At 40.0% G+C, this 19,094-nt stretch overlaps 1 protein-coding gene across 5 annotated transcripts in view; it reads right to left on the reverse strand.

The window, feature by feature from the left end:
• MME (membrane metalloendopeptidase) overlaps positions 1-19,094 on the reverse strand; it is a 102,514-nt gene that overhangs the window by 44,660 nt on the left and 38,760 nt on the right. For all 5 annotated transcript variants that reach the window (XM_046003892.1, XM_046003889.1, XM_046003891.1 and 2 more), the window contains exons 8-12: positions 17,779-17,844; positions 5,512-5,646; positions 3,210-3,311; positions 1,057-1,193; positions 854-947 (exon numbers count right to left, since the gene is read on the reverse strand). In XM_046003892.1, coding sequence (XP_045859848.1) covers positions 854-947; positions 1,057-1,193; positions 3,210-3,311; positions 5,512-5,646; positions 17,779-17,844 — 534 coding nt within the window. The remainder of the gene's footprint in view (positions 1-853; positions 948-1,056; positions 1,194-3,209; positions 3,312-5,511; positions 5,647-17,778; positions 17,845-19,094) is intronic.

Here is a 19,094-nt window from a genome sequence, read left to right on the forward strand (position 1 = left end):
AACAACAAAATGCCCTCCCCTCAAAACCAAACAAAAAAATTAGTTCCGACTGCATAAACATAAACATGAAGTAATGTTCAATTTATGTAACAGGGGAGAAATCTGGTATACAAGAAAACACATTCTTGTTTTTTAATGTTTTAGCGGAACTTCCAGTACTTAGAAGAACTGTACGTATGTAAATTTAAGTACTAACGAGGGGATTAACTGAAGTAAGGGAAATTGCGCGAGATGCCATTTTTACATTCTTTAATTTTAAAAATTTGCCCACATTTTCTTTCAAAGAGTAAATGCTAAAAATTTCAAATAATTGAAATTTTCCATAACACCAACCAGTACATTTGCCAAAATGCCTCCTTCTATCCCTCCTGTCATCTCCCCTCACCGCAGGACTACTGGGATGATTGTTTAAATAGGGAAGGTACAGCCTAATAAAAGGCCTTATGGTTGCCCCCAGGTAGGCGTACTCTCCGTGGATTGTCTACATCAACATGGTTCATCTGTCTGTAGGTCTAGTGTGCTACAAGCATCTGACAGTCAAATTAACTGAAATATATACCCTTGCAATTACATTCAACACAACGAAAAACCAAGCCAGTATTCTCTCACAAACTGCTCCAATAACCAAATGCATCTCCTTCTAGAGAAACTGAATCATGGTGCCAGAGCAGGACAAAGCCCATGAAAGCTGGCTTTGCTAGGCAACATAGCCAAAATATGGGCAAAGCAGCCAACACTTGGCATGTTGACTCCTGGCAAAGTTCACCACATTCTAGCAGTGTACATGGCAAGCCTTCATAACCATGTATCTCTTTATGCTTTAAGTCTTAAGAAAAGAGATTTTTTTCTTCACCTTGCGGAAAGCATTTCTGGACTCCTTGTAGGTTCGGCTGAGGCTGCTTACAAGATCCATTATGAACCGCCAGGACATTAAATTTTGAAGATCTCTGTATAAAAAAACCCACCACCCAGCAACAGAAAAGATGAGGCTGCAAAGCTTCTAAAGAGTGATCGTAAATGTAAATTTTGAGGATATAGGCACTCTGACATACCTACCTGGCAGAATATTTGGTAAGAATGAGCTTAAGTTTGGTTAAATATTCTGGAGCATAAACCACCACATCTTCCTCATTTGCAATATTAATATTCACAGTTGACATGATTTCATTTGTGAAATTTGACCAGCTGAATGGCTGGAAAAAAGCAGGCATGAAACATTCAGTAATTTTGGATTTGTCTTCTTGGTTCTAAGACTCAATTATGGTCATGGAGTCAGACACGGTTAGGATGTCAGTCGCCTCATTATATAATTATCACAATGATCAGTCTGATATTCGTTTGGAATTTTTCCTCCATTGTTCCAATCAGTTTCTGAATAAAAAAAAATTAGTTCTGTAGCATGACTATGCAGAGAGCAGCATTAAACCAACCAACCATCTAAGAGCAAAAGCAAAACCTCTAAGGATAGAGAATATATAGCTAGAAATTTAGCTCAGTGTCGCCCATCTTGGTCTAACTCACACACACAGAAAGGACATTTAGCTTTGCTTCCTGTGGAGCCTGGGTGGCTCAGTTGTTAAGCCTCTGCCTTCGGCTCAGGTCATGGTCCCAGGGTCCTGGGATCGAGCCCCACATCGGGCTCCCTGCTCAGCGGGAAGCCTGTTTCTCCCTCTCCCACTCCCCTTGCTTGTGTTCCCTCTCTTGCTGTCTCTGTCAAATAAATAAATAAAAATCTTCAAAGACTAAAATAAAATAAAAATAAAGCTTCCTTGGTTTACACAAAAATTTAAATGGGTATGAAGTGTTTATCTTTTAATAGTGGATTTAACAATCCAAACACCGTTAATACACCTCAGTGGAGATCCAGCTATAAAACACAGCATACTATTGTCATAGGAGAGGTATAGTAATGTTAGAGATACAACACAAATGGTCCAATGAAGACAAACGCCATATATGAAACTATCAGTATTGGGTCGATAGGCATGCAATTTTTACACTTTGGAGCTGCTAAAAGATGAAATCTTATCTTTTATTCTCTAAATGGGAATCATGGTTATTCAACCAATAGTAGATATAAGAAAAACAACACAAACATGGCGATTATGCAAATCTTACTAAAATGCCACATTTCAGTATTTGAGAAGTTCATACATTTGTAAGTATATAAATATACTGATAACTTATTAAGTATTAATAATTGCTTTTCTCAATTTTCTTTGTTGGTTTGGACAAATCTTTTAAAAACAGATTTATGGGGGTGCCTGAATGGCTCAGCGGGTTAAAGCCTCTGCCTTCAGCTCAGGTCATGATCCCAGGACCCTGCCCGCGTCGGGCTCTCTGCTTAGCTGGGAGCCTGCTTCCGTCTCTCTCTCTCTCTGCCTGCCTCTCTGCCTACTTGTGATCTCTATCTGTCAAATAAATAAATCTTAAAAAAAAACCCAGATTTATGAAGCCCTCATTATATTAAACAGTTCTATGTGACAAATTCCTAACAATAGGTCATGTCTTTACAAACCTCCCCTCCCCTTTTTTTTTTTACTGTAATTAGACCAGAGAGAATTCTATCACTGAATGTGATAGTTTATAGATTTTCCCATGGATCTTGCTTTAGTTCCCAATCATGTGCATCAACTAATACAAAAGGATACATACATAGTCCCCCAAAAGATTACTATATCCTAGCTAATGAATTACTACTATTCATAATGAAATTTATGAGCCAGATTTTTCTCCTTATTTCTCATGTTCTATGTCTCCATCATTGCTCTCATCATCTAGGTTGATGGCCTTGATGAGAATATGGCAAGTTCTATATATAAATTATCCTTTTTAGGACTTAAAAAGAAATCTAGTGATTTTATTATTTGACTATCCAAGTCCAACGGCTATATGATTGTCTCTCAGAAGGATTTTCCATTTTAATGTTTTCCAAACCCTTTGCTACGACGGTTTCATTGCACAGCTGCCTTGAAAGGAATTTTACCTTTGAAATTCACTCTAACTCAATATAATACAATGACTTCACATAGGTCTGTGTTCCTTTTTCCAGTCTTGTCATGAAATCAAATGGTTGGTGTCATCTAAATTCATTTTGAAGTTCAATCTATTTCAATAAATAAGTAATCACTGAATTTTAACAAACTGTACCTCACTGTTATAACTTTGGAAACGGCACAATTACAGAGAGCACGAAACTTGCTACTTACCTTCCCATCGATCTCTAGTGAGAAGTTATTCTGGATCTGGGCTAATGTCATTTTGTTATAAAGAAGCATGGGGTCATTTCGATCTTCAGGTTTAGTTGTAGCCTACGGATTTAATTTTTGATCCTTATTTTAGAACTAAGAATACTTCAGAAAAACATAACTCTCTATGAGGGGAAAAGAAATATGAAATAGGTACAATATAAGTTCTATTTTCTATACTTGTTTTATGGTTAAAATAAACTCGTATCAAAGGGAAACGTGAGATTTGGGAGATTTTAAGCATATTCAGTAACAATCATCAAGATTTGGCTGCCGTGTCAAGTATAAGATTCTTCAAAAATCTTTTCATACTTTGACAACTGCTGAACCACACAGGCAGTGTCCACAGGCCTCCTTCCTTCTAAGGGTCATGGTCAGCTCAGTCGTTTCTGTAGTTGTTTTATATGGGAACTTCCTCAAATACAATCACCTGCAATGTATCTCTCGAATATCCTCTCCCACTTCCTCATTGCTACCATTCAGTATCCCAGTTAATATCCAGATAAGAAAAAAAAAAAAAAAAGAAAGCCCTAATAATTTCTGCAAGAATTTCAAGCCAAGCAAGAGGAAAATTTCCTAGTACGAAGCACGGTTATCTGAGGAGAGTGCCAGCTCCTCCTACCTTCGTGACTGTCCTCTTATCCCGCCTAGACAGTAGACGCTACACTCAACGGCATAAGACTCAACAGTTTCATTTACTTAGTTTTCACAGAATCAAAAAAAAAAATGCAGTAACAACTCCCCAACTAGCAGCTGAAATAGAAAAAAGGCAATTTTGAAGTCAAGAGAGACCAAAGGTAGAAGCTTAACATGGGAGTTATTTCTGGGTTACAATGGCTCCAGGGTCCCCTTTAGGTCATTTATTGATTCACTACTTTAAAAATTATTTATTGAACATCTGAATGGAATAAAAAGTTGTATAATACCAGGGATACACAGGTCATTTAAAGAAGGCTAAGACCTCACCACAACCTAAGTCCAAGAGAGGAGAAAAAAACATAGATGCAAATCATTTTGAGGTAGGTTATGCCTATCAGAGGGCTGAGGCTGATCAAAAGAGAATACGGTCCGGGAAGGTGCAAGTGGCAGAAACCCAGGACAATACACTGTTTTCCTCTAACACCTCCATTTCCAGCACAGAAACACATGTAACCCACCCAACCGTCATTCATCCAACCATGGTTCCAAGCAAAGTCTGGTTCTGACTGGAGATGTGGGGTTTCACATAGCTCCAGGAAAGCTAAAATTGCCCTCAAAGATCTTTAGTCTTCAAGATTCTGATGGCAGTGGCAAACACCTGGGGGATTCAGGAGCACAGACTTATCTGCAATGTCAGGAATAGCTCTAAAGATTCTAGACTAAACCGACCGTTAGTTTAATCAGTAACCTTAATGCTGCTTAGACAGAGTTCACTCCTCCAGACTGCAGACTCTGTCAGAGGAACGTCGGACAAAAAAGTGCCAATTCAGACTCCAAGGGTTCATTGGAACTAGAGGAAACTTGGGAAAACACTCTCTGGGCTTTTCTGTTCCTGTCAGAACCTCTGAGCCAGCCTGACAGTGGGAACTTGGTCACACTGCGTGGTCACATGGCAGTGTTCGGGGACTAATATCAAGCAGAGGAAGAGTCAATCTCTGTGATCACCTTAAACTTTAAAATAAAACAAAGCAGAACTATACACACCAAAAGTAAAACAGCTTTGCAGAATAGTTAGCCATCGCATGTGCTCTGAGTCTCCAGGACATTCCAACAACCGTCTGACTGCAAATAGTTAAGCTTTTGGTATAATCCACTTATCTTAGGTAATTAAGTGTATCTAGTTGAATATTTGTCAAACTTAGTTATGTCTCCTGGATGTCAGGACTCAGTTTACTACAAAATTCTACAGTTTCAAAGGTTCTTTTAAAGTCAATGATTCATTTCTGAGCTATGCATTTTTACCAGTTGTTGAAAAAGTTGCACCTTTTTACCTTTCCAATACGTTAAAGAGGAGAAAGAAAGAAAAGAGTGGGAACACAGGATGCCTGGGTGGTTCAGTTGGGTGGCTCAGGTCATGATCTGGGGGTCCTGGGATCCAGCCCCACGTGTCTCGCGTCTCGGGTTCCTGGCTCAGAGGGGAGTCTGCTTTTCCCTCTGCCTTCCCCCTACACGCCAGCTTGTGTACTCCCTCTCACGCACTCTCTCTCTCTCAGATAAATAAATAAAATCTTAAAAAAAAAAGAGTGATAACATTATTCAATGTATCAGAGAAAATGTGTTTTACATTGGCAATTTCTTTTTCCAACTCCATAATTTTCTTCATTTCCAAAGAAAGCTGGTTTTCATCGATGGGCAGTCCTTTCTCCTTACGAATCAGTCTGGCCACAGAAATCATAAAATCTACATATGCTGTACAAGCCTGCAAAAAATAAATAGCAGTGAATTTCTGGAGAACATTCTAAATATTTATCATGGTAATTTAACTTAAAATTTATTTATTATTTTTGGTAACACTTAAAGCATAATAAAATAGAAGACCTTTACTAAATCCTAAAATAAATGACCTGCACAAATTCTTAGAAAGTCAACATGTGGGGCACCTGGGTGGTTCAGTGGGTTAATCCTCTGCCTTTGGCTCAGGTCATGATGCCAGAGCCCTAGGATTGAGCCCCACATCAGGCTCTCTGCTCAGCGGGGAGCCTGCTTCCCTCTCTCCCTCTGCCTGCCTCTCTGCCTACTTGTGATCTCTCTCTCTCTCTCTGTGTCAAATAAATAAATAAAATCTTAAAAAAAAGAATGTTTAAAAAAAAAGTCATCATGTGTCTAAATTAAAGCAGAACCAAAAAGTATCACTTTGAAAGTACTAAGTAATTCATAACCATTTGGTTGGGGAATTCTGTCATTTTCAATGTTTAATTGTTATTTTAAATTGCCTTACTAAGAATACAGGTGCAAAAACACTTGATAAGTAATAACCTAGTAGTTTTTCTTAAATAATAATAAATTCCTTTCCTGAATTCCATTTCCCAAGTTTTCTCTGCTTATATATATCTTATATATCTTTTTAAACTGTTCACAAAGAGAAGGCCACAAACTCACATACTCATAGGAAGGACATCTTTATATCTCTTCTGGCCAAGCAGTTGTTTTTGCTTGTGTCTTGGGTTGTTTTTGTTCTGTGTGTGTGTGTGTGTGTGTGTGTTTATAAATAAGACTGTGTTCTCATGAGGTCCACAAACCTGGAGGTTTTAGTTAAAAAAAAAAAGAGCTGACTCACCTTAATATGTTAATGTAAAATTTCTAGATTTGGGTATCGGCTCTTTCCTGAGGACCTAGATTCTTTCCATTTTATCTTCACATGCATTTTAACTTTGTGAGGTAAGTTATAAACTAGTTATGTTATCAACCTCTTACAGAATATATAAGTGGCTAACTCAGACTAAGAGTGGCATCAACACCAGGAAATTGACCACTTCCATAATCTCAATCGTTGCTGTTCAGCCATTATTATCCATCAGCAATTAAATAAATTATGATCTCACCTTGTGAAAATTTACTCAAAATTCAAGTTTCCAGCACCAGCTTAATGACAAGACAGACAACCACAACTGGGGAAGTCATGCCACAGAAGCGTGGGATTAACGGGCACGTCTATGCTTCTAATACTCCTTCCCGGGGTAAATACGAAAGAAGGTTATACAGTCCTTAATATCTTATAGTTTCAAGAGGGTTTATACCCCCTACTCATTGATTATCAGTGAAAGGGCACACTTACATTCAGTGTGAGTATGAAAGGCCCATCTGAATTTATAGCAACTGTCAAGAGGATCAAACAAAACTTATAGGGAAATAAATATTTTATCAAGCAAGACGTACAGGTATTATCAATTTGAAAACCAAGAAGACAGCTTAAGGTAAGGTTTAGATACTGGCATTCCATGACCTTCAGTGACCTTCAGTAAATGCTAAGTAAACAGTTCCCCAGGGAGAGGGTTTCCTTATTCTCAGACACCCTGTAATGCTGGGACATCTAGCCGCATCTCTATACATCCATCCACCTGCTACATAACTGAACTGACTGTTTTCAGCTGTGGGCCTGTACTAAAACTCAATTACTAAGGTCACAGGGATAAAAGGATGTTTTTATGCATATTCTCACCACGTCCATTCTTTTCTTATTAAAAGGTAATCAGAATTCTTGTTTCACTTGGAAGTAAACAAATCCATCTGAGTTCTTATCTCCCGGGACCAACTATTCCAAACTATAAGCATGCGGTGTTGGGAATTAACTATATTTCAAATTATATGAATTCATCTGCATTCAGCAGGGAATTGCCACCATGAAGGAAACGGTAATTTGAATTTTCCAGTATCAGTCTGCTGAGATTTTTGTTTTTCTCTTCTGTGGGCTGTTTTTTTGTTAACGAGGTAAGAAAGCAGTAACAAGAACGCTCTCCTGCATGCCATTGCCCCTGTGTACTGGTTCTACTCCCGTATCTTATCTTTACAGATACACTTCAAGACTACGGAACTTGGCAAAGGCAAGCGCAAGAACTTCGGATGGTGCTTCTCGTCCGCCAAGCAGGTCCAGTTTCTCAGAAAACTGGAAGCACAGCCTGTGTCAGCAGCTTCTGGGATGCTTGACTCTTTAACACAGCTACGCGGAACACACCACTTCCTTTAATGAGCTCCATTACCTGGCAACTATTCCAATGTAACTGATTAAAACATGTGTCTTGGTATCTTGATTATCTTTCCTGGCTTCCAAATTTATCTCGTAGCTGTCAGAACTCAGGCTTACTCCCGCTGTTAAATCCTTGTTACAAGGTATGATTCTCTACCCTAAGGTTCTCATTTTCTTCCTTGAGAACTTTGTAGATATGCCAAATGATAGTAATTGTCATGATTTGGGGAGAAAGTAATCAACATATATTTTAACACCTGAATAGTAGGTTGGCTAGGATATTTTTAAATTTTTATTTTTATTATTTTATTTTTATTTTAAAATTGAAATTCAATTTTTCTATTTTGTCACCGAGAGAGCAATTAGTTACTAGGACAAGGTCCGAGTCAACTACCTTGACAGTCATAAGGAAGTTTTTTTGAAGCCTTCATATGGAGACTCCTTGGGGTGAAAAAGAATCCACCAAAATACCTACGTGGCCCTTTCAAAAATTAAGACATTGTAAATCCTATAATAGCACGTTGAAAGATGATCATTGGTTTTACACGGTTTTATGGGAAAATCCAGAATATCCGTTTTGTGACTTTTTAAATTACACGTTATCAATAAGATGATATTTACTAATACCCAAGACCATGAACTGTCACTCTAAGTAGAACTTCTTCGCTTTGCAGGACCAAGCACTGATATTTATAAATTGGCTCTGTTCAGAAACTGGGCTTCTCCTGCTTGGAAAAAAGCTGGTATTTGTTGGTTGCCAAAGAGATAGACAGCAATGATATCTGACTCCTGTCCTTTAAACTTCAATATCTTTGTTTATGAATAACAGCAAGATCCAGGGATGAACAGAAAGCTTTCCAGTTCGACTGGCTGATATTTGGGTGCTTTGGTATGATAACCACCTAAGGACCAGGAGCTTCACTTCCAAAGATCCTGTTCCAAGACATCCAGCTCCTCCTGATTTTCTGCCTTCCCCTTTCTAGGGAAGACATATGAAACGTAAGGTGCCTGAAAAGTCACAGTACTGTGCTCTTCTTAGCCACTGATGCCCCGGGGATTTTTAATAATGTTACACAGAAAGTTTCCTGAAGGAACACACAGGGAACATCAATCAGGAAAGAAAGGTTTCCTACCAAAAAGGTCTATCGTTTTGCTTTTTTTTTTCCCCCCATTTAAACATCATTTTCAGGGAGCATGCAGCTGCCAGCACGTGGAGACTTGCTCCCCAAAGAGGGATGGCAGATATCCAGAATCACACAGCCATTTCTGGGTACCAGAATGCATAAAGAGCCCCCGATGTGAGCAGGAGAAACACAGGAACAAGACCTGTGACGGAGCAGCCTGGGGACTCCTTGGAGCTTTCATCAGATTATTCATGAGGAGAACTTTATTGTGTAACTTCTGAGGTTTATTACACATTCTTGGAAAGATGCATGTAGTCCCTTTTATAAACCAAATTTAATCCATCTCAAAAAATTCTCTTGTCAATGCCACACAGCCAAAATGAGTGTCATCATATTCACCAAGTCTCAAGTTTAAAAGCTCAGGTTTAAAAGTCTCAGCTTCCTGTGCAAATGATGAAGTAGTGGGCATTCTCAGAGGATGGGTGCCTTGACTCAGAGCTGCTGGGAATCAGGAGTTATTATCTTCCCTCACTCAGATCTAGGCTAAAATCCTTTCCATGCTCTCGTGTAACATCTCATTTCTACTGCTGCTCCAGTTTGCTACTGCAGAAAAATGAAATCACTCCAAAACTCAGTGACTTAAAACAAAAATACTTTCTTCTAAATACAATCATTATGAAAAATTACTGAGTGTGAACTTATAATTTAATAAATTATATTAAAATAAAATAATAGGGGTGCCTGTGTGGCTCAGTCATTAAGTGCCTGCCTTCGGATCAGGTCATGATCCGGGGATCATGGGATCAAGCCCCCCATTGGGCTGCCTGATTGGTGGGAAGCCTGCTTCTCCCTCTTCCACTCCCCCTGCTTGTGTTCCTCTCTTGCTGTATCTCTCTGTCAAATCAATAAATAAAATCTTTGAAATGAAATGAAATAAAATAAAATGAAATGAAATAAAAATAAAAGCTCCTTTATGTTTTGTTAAATACAGATACCTGGGCTAGGTAACACCTCCTGACTGTTAGTCACCTGGTGCCCAGAAGGGACAAAATGAGGTCAGCAGTTTCCCTCGTAGGATCTGTGTTATCAAGTTATCCAAGCAGCAGCCAGTGATCTTTTTAAAAATCAAATCAAAGTACATCTAAATTATCAACCCACCCCATCCCTAGTCATTCACCTGATACCATATCACCTTGTTCTCTTTCCTTTATCACACTACTATCTGCATTCATCTTATTTCCTTAAATTATTTACTTCTTTGTTTTCTATCTCCTCCCATCAGAAGGTGAGTTCCAGGTGAACAAGGACCTTCTCTGCCTTGTTTCCTCCGCATCTCTCCTGCCTAGAAAACTATCTGTCACATAGTAGAAGCTCAATAAATACCTACTGATTTAAAAAATGAAGTTAAATTTTAAGTATATTACATAAGCTTCCCTCACTTCCCTCATCAGATTCTCAGCCCAAGGCTGGAACAGTTTCTCCCAGCGTGTGTTTTGGAAAAGCCGGCAAACAAAAGCCTCTCTGGCTTGCACCCACTCATCTAAAGGACTGCAAACCTCAGCCTGTGCTCCTTCCTTCTTTCCTGCTCTGCATTTTCTCTTACCAGACACACAGACCCTGGATCATCTCTTTCTGGCTTTCAGCCATCCTGGCCATGTTCCAAGTCCTCTATCCTTGACCTTCAAACACCTCCATTCTTTATAACCCCTCAGTTTTTCTAAGAATATTCAATTTCTTCATGCCTCGGAACTCCTTCTTCTCCGCCATGCCTCATAGCACTCACTATCTTCCTGCCCCACCTACTCTGGCTCCCATCCACTAGACCAGGGGTTCCCTCACTTTTCTTTTAGCCCTGAAATGCTCTGTTCAAATAAATACCTTATTGATGTACAAGCAAGTAACAAATTGTGGTGGATAATCTTGAAGTATGTAGACATGAAGGTGTGGCCCCACAGAGCCCTGCCATGGACACGCACAAAGAGGTTAGGAAACCGCTACTCTGGCTGCTACTCTGGCTGATTCTACTTTCTCAGACAAACACAGAACATAAACATATCTATAGCCCAGTTACATTCCCATAGGTAGAGTTGCTAACCTATAGATTTCTTAACAAAAGAGGACAAGGTAACAATTAGCCTTGATAATCTAAAGAGGGAAAGAAAGAGAAGCTTTGAAAACAATTCCAATTTATCCCCAAATACAGAGTTCAGAGACTCTTCTGAAGGTGAGTGATTTCTTAAGAAAATTCAGGCCATCATTCCTTTCAGTGAATCAATCAATATACAGAAGAGCTTTCTCATATAAGGCTGATTTCATTGAAAAATTCCGTGGAGGGCATAATTATTTTTTATAGGTAGTGTGTATCTTTCACATTGTTTTCCTTGCATGAAATTTATACCTTTGGAAGGGATCAAACTGTTTCAAATCTTACTACTTCTGTCCTTTGACATAGTAGTGTGTCATTCAAATTAATCACAGTAGGTTTCTACTGCTTACAATTAATGTTCTTAACTGACACATGGATCTTTTTTTTTTTAAAGATTTTATTTATTCATTTGACAGATCACAAGTAGGCAGAGAGGCAGGCAGAGAGAGAGAGGGGGAAGCAGGCTTCCCGCTAAGCAGAGAGCCCGACGCGGGACTCGATCCCAGGACCCCGAGATCATGACCCAAGCCAAAGGCAGTGGCTCAACCCACTGAGCCACCCAGGCGCCCCGACACATGGATCTTTTAATCTGTGAGTTTAAGCAAGTCATTTTACTTCTTTGGGTCTCTGTTTCCTCATTTGTAAGATAAGGGTTTGGACCAAATCCTCTAATGTCCCATTTAGCTCTTCAAGTCTGTGCATGAGTAACCTTAATTATTAAGAAAATACAGGATCCTGGGGTCCCTGAGTGGTGCAGTCAGTTAAACATCTGACTCTTGGTTTTGGCTCAGGTCATGATCTCAAGGTCATGAGACTGAGCCCTGTGTCAGGCTCTGTGCTCAGTGCAGACTCTGCTTGAGTTTCTCTTTCCCTTTGTTCCTCCCCTCTGCTTTCTCTTTCTCTCTCAAATAAATAAATAAATCTTAAAAAAAAAAAGAAAACATATGATCCTGTCATGTAAAAAATAAAAGAATATACATCTCTGGTTTCTATTGCCTTAGAGCACATCCCCTCTTTAAGTGAGAGGGAAAGTACAGAAAATGAAAATGAACAAAGGTGTTTAAAAGTTTTAAACAACCAGAGAAATACAATATGCATTTTTCAAAATATAACACTTAAAACTGTCAGAATAAAAGTACACAGTAAGTTTGAAAGCTAGGAAGGTCTTTTAACAAGAGAAAAACAGGTTTTGTCTTTGAGGAAGAAGGTAAGAAATAGTTCTTAAAAAAATGTATCATCTATTTTCATTACTCAGTTGTGTAAGAAGACAAGGCATTTTATTGTTTTCAATGCCACATAATTATCACAACACAAAAATTCCATTTGGAGGGTATCAAAAGCAAGAAAAACAAAACAAAAACAAAAACAACTAATAAAAAAAAAAAAAGACAAAACCAACCAACCAAAAAAACACCAAAACCAAAAAACAAAAAAACAAAAAACCCATGCTTCTGTGAGGCAGGATGGGTGGGCTCTCTCAGTAATCGTACTGTTTCCATTGTTCATAAGTTTGGCTTCATATGGAGGCAGACTCCCTGAAGGATCTGGATATCTCTGAGAGAGGGGTCAAGGAGGACCTGAGGAAGCGGGCTTTGGTAATGGTTTGATCAAGATCTATGACTAGGGTTCTTTTGATCAGAGGGGGTGTGACGCTCCCTCATCCCCAGCCCCTGAAGCATATCTGCAGAGCCAGACTCCACAGTAGAGTTTGAAAATCATTGGCTAGAGGCATAGGCAAAGAAGCCAGGCTTCTCTAGTCAAAGACGCAACACGTTTCTTGGTAAAAGTTTGGTCACTTCACGTTAATCCTCAAATCATTATTGCCAATAAAATAAATTGCCAAAATACATCATTGCCAATAAAGTTATGCCACTGAAATGACGTGGTATGCAAAAGTATGGGACCCACAGAGTGTGTGAACACATCTCAAGCTGAATGTAGCAGAGAAACAACTGGAGATTAAAAACTGGAGAACTTGAGGAAAAGGGATGCACAGTTTGTGAGATGTGTGTAAGACGCTTAGGAAATACAGTCCATCAGCTACTGATGTTCTAGAGCTCACACCTGCCCCCAAATCAAGGTGAAGAACTAGGCAGGACCTCGAAGGACTGGGTGCTTCTGCCTTCCTTTTCTTTCCTCTCTTCCCTGCCATCTTCCCCTTCAACTGTTCATCCACTGATTCATCCCCTGATTCATTTAGTATTCACTTGATAATTCTTTTTTTTTTAAGATTTTATTTATTTATTTGACAGACAGAGATCACAAGTAGGCAGAGAGGCAGGCAGAGAGAGAGAGGGGTGGAAGCAGGCTCCCTGCTAAGCAGAGAGCCTGATGCGGGGCTCTATCCCAGGACCCTGGGATCATGACCTGAACTGAAAGCAGAGGCTTTAACCCACTGAGCCACCCAGGCGCCCCTCACTTGGTAATTCTTAAGGGTTGGAATCTGACCTGGATACTGGAAATAAAGCAAAGAATAATCAAGACATGCCACTGTTCCCACTACTTTTACAGTTTCCCCGGTGGGGGAGGGGGTGATTTTAAATAAAGAAGTATCCAGAAACCCATGTAGTACGGGAACATCAAGGTATCTTCATCTACTTAGAAGTTTCAGGGAAGGCCTTCATGGGTAAGTACAGTTTAAATGTCAATTTAAAAGGTGAGGAGAATGGAAGGGGGCTGAGCAAGCGGTAGGTGTGTATGGAATGTTCCAGGCAAAGGGAAACAGCATGTATAAAAGCCTGTAAGGGAGAAAATCAATGCAGACCAGTGATACACTGATACAATGATATTAAGACTTCTTCCAGCTTTATGACTTTTCCACTAAAAGTTATTTCAATAGCCTATCCTTTTCACCATTTTTTTTTTCCATGAAGCAATACAGCCCTGAAGAAAAAGTCTTTAAGGGGGTTGACTTTTTTCAAAGATAGCAAGGTAGTGGGAGAACTAGAATTAACTTTTACCTGATAGCTGGCTAGGGATGCAGAACAGAAACTAAGTGAGGGATGATGGGTAGAAGTGACTGGGAGACAGGAGCAAATATCATGGGGGCAATAAGGAAAAAAATGGAATTTCTTCCATGGCCACACATACTTTCCCTCCTCTCCCTGCAACCCTCTTCCCCAAATATCGGATTTAAAAAAAAATATTTTATTTATTTATTTGACAGAGAGAGAGATAACAAGTAGGCAGAGAGGCAGGTGGTGGGGGGGGAGCTTGAACCCCACCCCCGAAAGGGGGGGCTCAATCCTAGGACCCTGAGATCATGACCTGAGCCAAAAGGCAGAGGCTGAACCCACTGAGCCACCCAGGCTGATATTTAAAAATATCACAGGGGTGGGAGGTTGGGGGAACAGGTGGTGGGTGATGGGGAGGGCACGTTTTGCATGGAGCACTGGGTGTTGTGCAAAAAGAATGAATACTGTTACGCTGAAAAAAAAATAAATATTATTAGTATATTAAAAAAAAAAAAACAGGCCATTGAAACATTTCATCAAAAAAAAAAAATAAAAATATCAGATTTTAAAGGAAGGGGAGGGTCCAAAAATATTCTAGTAATAACCCATTTCCAGGATGACAGAGTTTATCCTATATGCCAACTTCCCTCAACTGGTTGCTTGAGCTGGAGCACCAAGTTGAGAAGTATTCCGGGGACTGAGTTAGCAGGAATGGGCACAGTGACCAATAGCCCTATTTATGGAAGCAGGACAAGGCAGCAAGCATGCAATGTGTTTATGAGCCTTATCCAGATCATCAAAGGGCACCTAATTTGAACTGATGACTTCTAGGCTGTAAATGCCAGTTCTGCTGGGTTTTCTCTATCACTGCTCATTTAAAGAACCCTACCAGCATAAATTACTATTTACAAAGTTGGAATGACGTAATGGAAGGAGCGATAGACAGGGACCAAAGTTCTAGCTCTGGTTCTACTACTGTTTTTCTGAGTGTTCTAGGGCAAACTTCGGAGCCTCAGATTTCTCACTCATGAACTTTATAAATATATGACTCATTCCAGGTTTGATGACCAATGTGTTGTTTCACTATAGTTACAGTATCTCCTGGACCAGCAGATGCAAACGGTGGCAGGACTGCTAAATGCCTTTGGTGCCCAAGATCCCCTTCTTCCTTTTAGTAACAGAACTTGGCTCCTCGCCGACCAAATTTTAAAGAGGCACATACAGGGTCTCCCAGCTGAAGACTACATTTCCCAGCCTCCTTGACACTTAGTTGTGGCCACATGACAGTGTGCTAGCAATGGAACGCATGCAACTTCTGCATCCCTTACCCAAAGAGAAATCTCTTCTCTTTCCTGTGGCATGAAATGTGAGCCTAGCATTGGAACCAACTCTGCACAAGCAGACTATCAAACACGAGAAGAGATCAATGTTCGAGCAATAAGATGGTCAAAGAAGCTGTGGCCCAGCCGTCTCATGGAGCGGAGCTTCCTTCCTCACCTCGACTGCTTGCCTCCTACTGTACTACAGGAGACAGAAATAAGCTTCTCTCTGGTTGCAGCTTCACTATTTTTAGGTTTCTGTTACCATAGCTTGGCCAGAACCCAAGTAACTTACAAACTCAAGGGCATACAGGGACCAGGAAGTCAATACAAGTTAATGGTCATCTAAATAAAGACTGCTCAAATCTGGAGAACAAATGCCCAGTGGCAAGAAGCAAGCAGCTTTGTCCAACTGCTGCCACATGGAAATGCAGGCCGAGGGTTTCCAATCCTACTAATTTATCAAGAAATCTGGATTCTCGAGTAAAATCTTACAAGTTTAAAAAAATTGGCAACTAATCAAAAATTTAAAAACACAAAGAGGGACGCCTGGGTGGCTCAGGCGTTAAGCATCTGCCTTCAGCTCAGATCATGATCCCAGGGTAGTGGGATCGAGCCCCACATCTGGCTCCCCGCTCAGCAGGGACCCTGCTTCTCCCTCTGCCAGCCGCTCCCCCTGCTTTTGCACTCTCTCTCTGACAAAACAAAAAATAAATAAAACCTTTAAAAAGAAAATGCAATAAAACTTCAGGTTAAACAAAAATGCCTCTATATAGACTCAAGCCTCTGATGGCCAGTGTGGGACCTGTTCTAGATGATGAGATAGCACTGAATTTAAAATGCATAAAGACAGGAGCACCTGGGTGACTTAGTCAGTTAAGCCTCTACCTTCGACTCAGGTCATGATCCCAGAGTCCTGGGATAGAGCCCCACATCAGGCTCCCTGCTCAGCAGGGAGTCTGCTTCTCCCTCTCTCTCTGCTGCTCCCCCTGTTTGTGCTCACTCTCTCTCTGTCAAATAAATAAATAAAATCTTAAAACAAATAAAATGCACAAAGAACCCCTCATCTTAAGAGAGCTTGTTTTTTTGGGGGGGGCGGGAGTAGGAAACTTTATCATACTGATATCAGAGACATTAAAGTACCAAAACCCACATATTTTTAGGACTGGAAAAATCTGAATGTTTTTAGGGTACAATCTTAAATATGAAAAATATCCCAGTTGATGATGATGACAATGTAATATAATGAGTCAAAAATTCCTCAGTCACCCTCAACTCTGGAATGGGAAGTAGCTTGAAAAGTCTATAATAGCTGCAACCCACACAGTAACTAGATTATCATAAACTCTAACACCCCACCTCCCTTTGACCGTCTATGCTACTAATTGTGGCCTTTTATAATATACCTTCTTCTTCATTTCAGTGTTGGTTAGCCACTCAAGAAGATACTTTACAGTGAATTTAGTCCCTGTCATTTGAACTTAATAACAAGGCAAACTAAATTTTGGTGTAAACATATTTAGCTAATCGTTTTCGGTAAGCGGTAAGTTCAGCCATAACCCGTACATTGTAACCCATCAGGATCATCAAATACAGACTTAACCTTACTTCTGAGTTACAAAATAATCACGAGGAAAACATTTAGAGAACTAAGATCTTTCGCAAGTATCTGATAATGCATCACACGGCTGAGTGTATCTTGTGTTGTTTTTTACACCAGTAAGCATAGGCACACGGGCATAGTGTGAGCACAGCAAGGCTTGGAGACAATACAAAATACCCAGGTATCCAGCAGGTTTCTGTGGCGTAGGAAGCCCATTGACTCACTGACCAGCGTTAGAGTCAGAAAGCTGCGAAGGTTTGTCTGAACCCAAAGCGACCAATCTAAGTAGTTCCCTAAAAATCCCATCCAAGAGATCTGAACAGGTACTCGGTTGCAAAACGTGTCTCACCACGGACCACTCCCCAATCCCGGCTTGGCACCACCCTAAATCATGATTCATCTGCTCAGTTCTCAAACAACTCAATTTACAGAGGAAATGAAACACTTAAAATTCACTTTTCAAAATGGGTCATCTGACTTCTTCAATAGCAAGAATTGAGACACACAAATCTGGAATTGCAAGTTTCCTTATTTCTCAAGAGACTTTCATTCAGTCTGCTGAGAACATTCATTCAGTCAAAGGAAGCTCGCTATTGTGTGTAATATTATCTGTTCGGAGTGAGGAACACAGAGGGTGAAATTCACATCTGGACATAAGTCTTTTCATTATCTGTAAGTTTACACCAATTGTTCCTGTAGTTTTCTGTGTTTGTTTATTTACCTCTTCATATATCCCAGTGCACTCATAGTAGTCTCTGGAGGGGAGGCCAAGTCGAGGCTGGTCAATCTATAAAAAATACAGAAGAAAATAAGCCGTTCAGTTGGGCAACATAAGCATGTCTATCTACGTATGAACAAGATCCTAGTGTTCTTGCTGTTTATAGGGGTAACAATCAGACAATGAGCAACTACAAATTAGGCAATGGTTTCTATACCACCTGGAAGTGTTACAGTGATGGGCAGTTAGGTCATCTGGAAGATTATACTGCAGGTATCTAAGGAAAACCAAAGAAAATTTGAATGAAAATACACTGGGAAGGATTTTTTTTTTAATGCCAAACGGATGGGGTAGGTGGACAAAAAAATGTTACAATCTCGGACTTGCAAGATTCTAAATTACACATTTACAGGACATTTGGCTTCCTGAGATCCCAATATGCTCTCCTGGGGGACATTCTCTTCTACTCTCACCCCTAATGGGGATGGAAAAAAAACAAAAAGTGGAAACCTCTATAGTAACCCTAGAATGGTTTGGCTAGGGGAAATCTTGCCAGAGATTTCTTTTTTTGACACTCCCCACCCTAGGAGGATAGAGGAGACTCCTCCTCCTCAGTTCTCTCCTGCTCTGCTCAAATCCAGGCAGTTCTGTGTGTGAAAGAGGAAACAAGGCTCGGCTCTGGTATGCCTGGGCCACTGTCTTCCAATAAGAGCCACCGGAACACAGTCGCAGTTCTGTGGGATTGCTTCCAATGCACTGCATGGGTAGAGGACGGCGGGGCAAGTGAGAGCATGGATGGATTAGAGTGAGGAAGCCAGCAGGTCAAAGAGCCCAGGACAATACAAAAGAAACAGAACCCAGAGGATTGGTATGGAAAGAACTAGAATGTGTCACCACAGGTAGGGCTCAGCCCCTTTTCCAAACTCCAAGTTCCCCCAAGGGAATCTCTTCATGGTGATCTTGGGGGATGCTGGCACTTAGGAGTCAAAGGAGTGAATTCTGGAAGGAGAAAGGGGTCCACTGTAGAAGAGAGTTGGGTTCAATCCCTTTTATGATTTTGATAAAAATGGCCATAAAGATTTATGCAATAGTGACATAAATATCAATCTATGACTTGCAACTTTGGGGGTACTTTCTTTTAAAGGAAACCAAATAAAAGTTCTGTAAATGTTTCAGTCCATGCCAAACATGCTCATTAAGCATTAATCTCATCTTAGGTGGAAACTTAAGTAAATGTAAATGAACGGCTTACATGAGAAAAAAAATTTAATAAATCCTTTTTAAAAGAATATTTTATTTACCTTCACTGAAAGAAAATT

This window comes from Meles meles, chromosome 4 (genome assembly GCF_922984935.1).
Source record: "Meles meles chromosome 4, mMelMel3.1 paternal haplotype, whole genome shotgun sequence".
Classification (NCBI taxonomy): Eukaryota; Metazoa; Chordata; class Mammalia; order Carnivora; family Mustelidae; genus Meles; species Meles meles.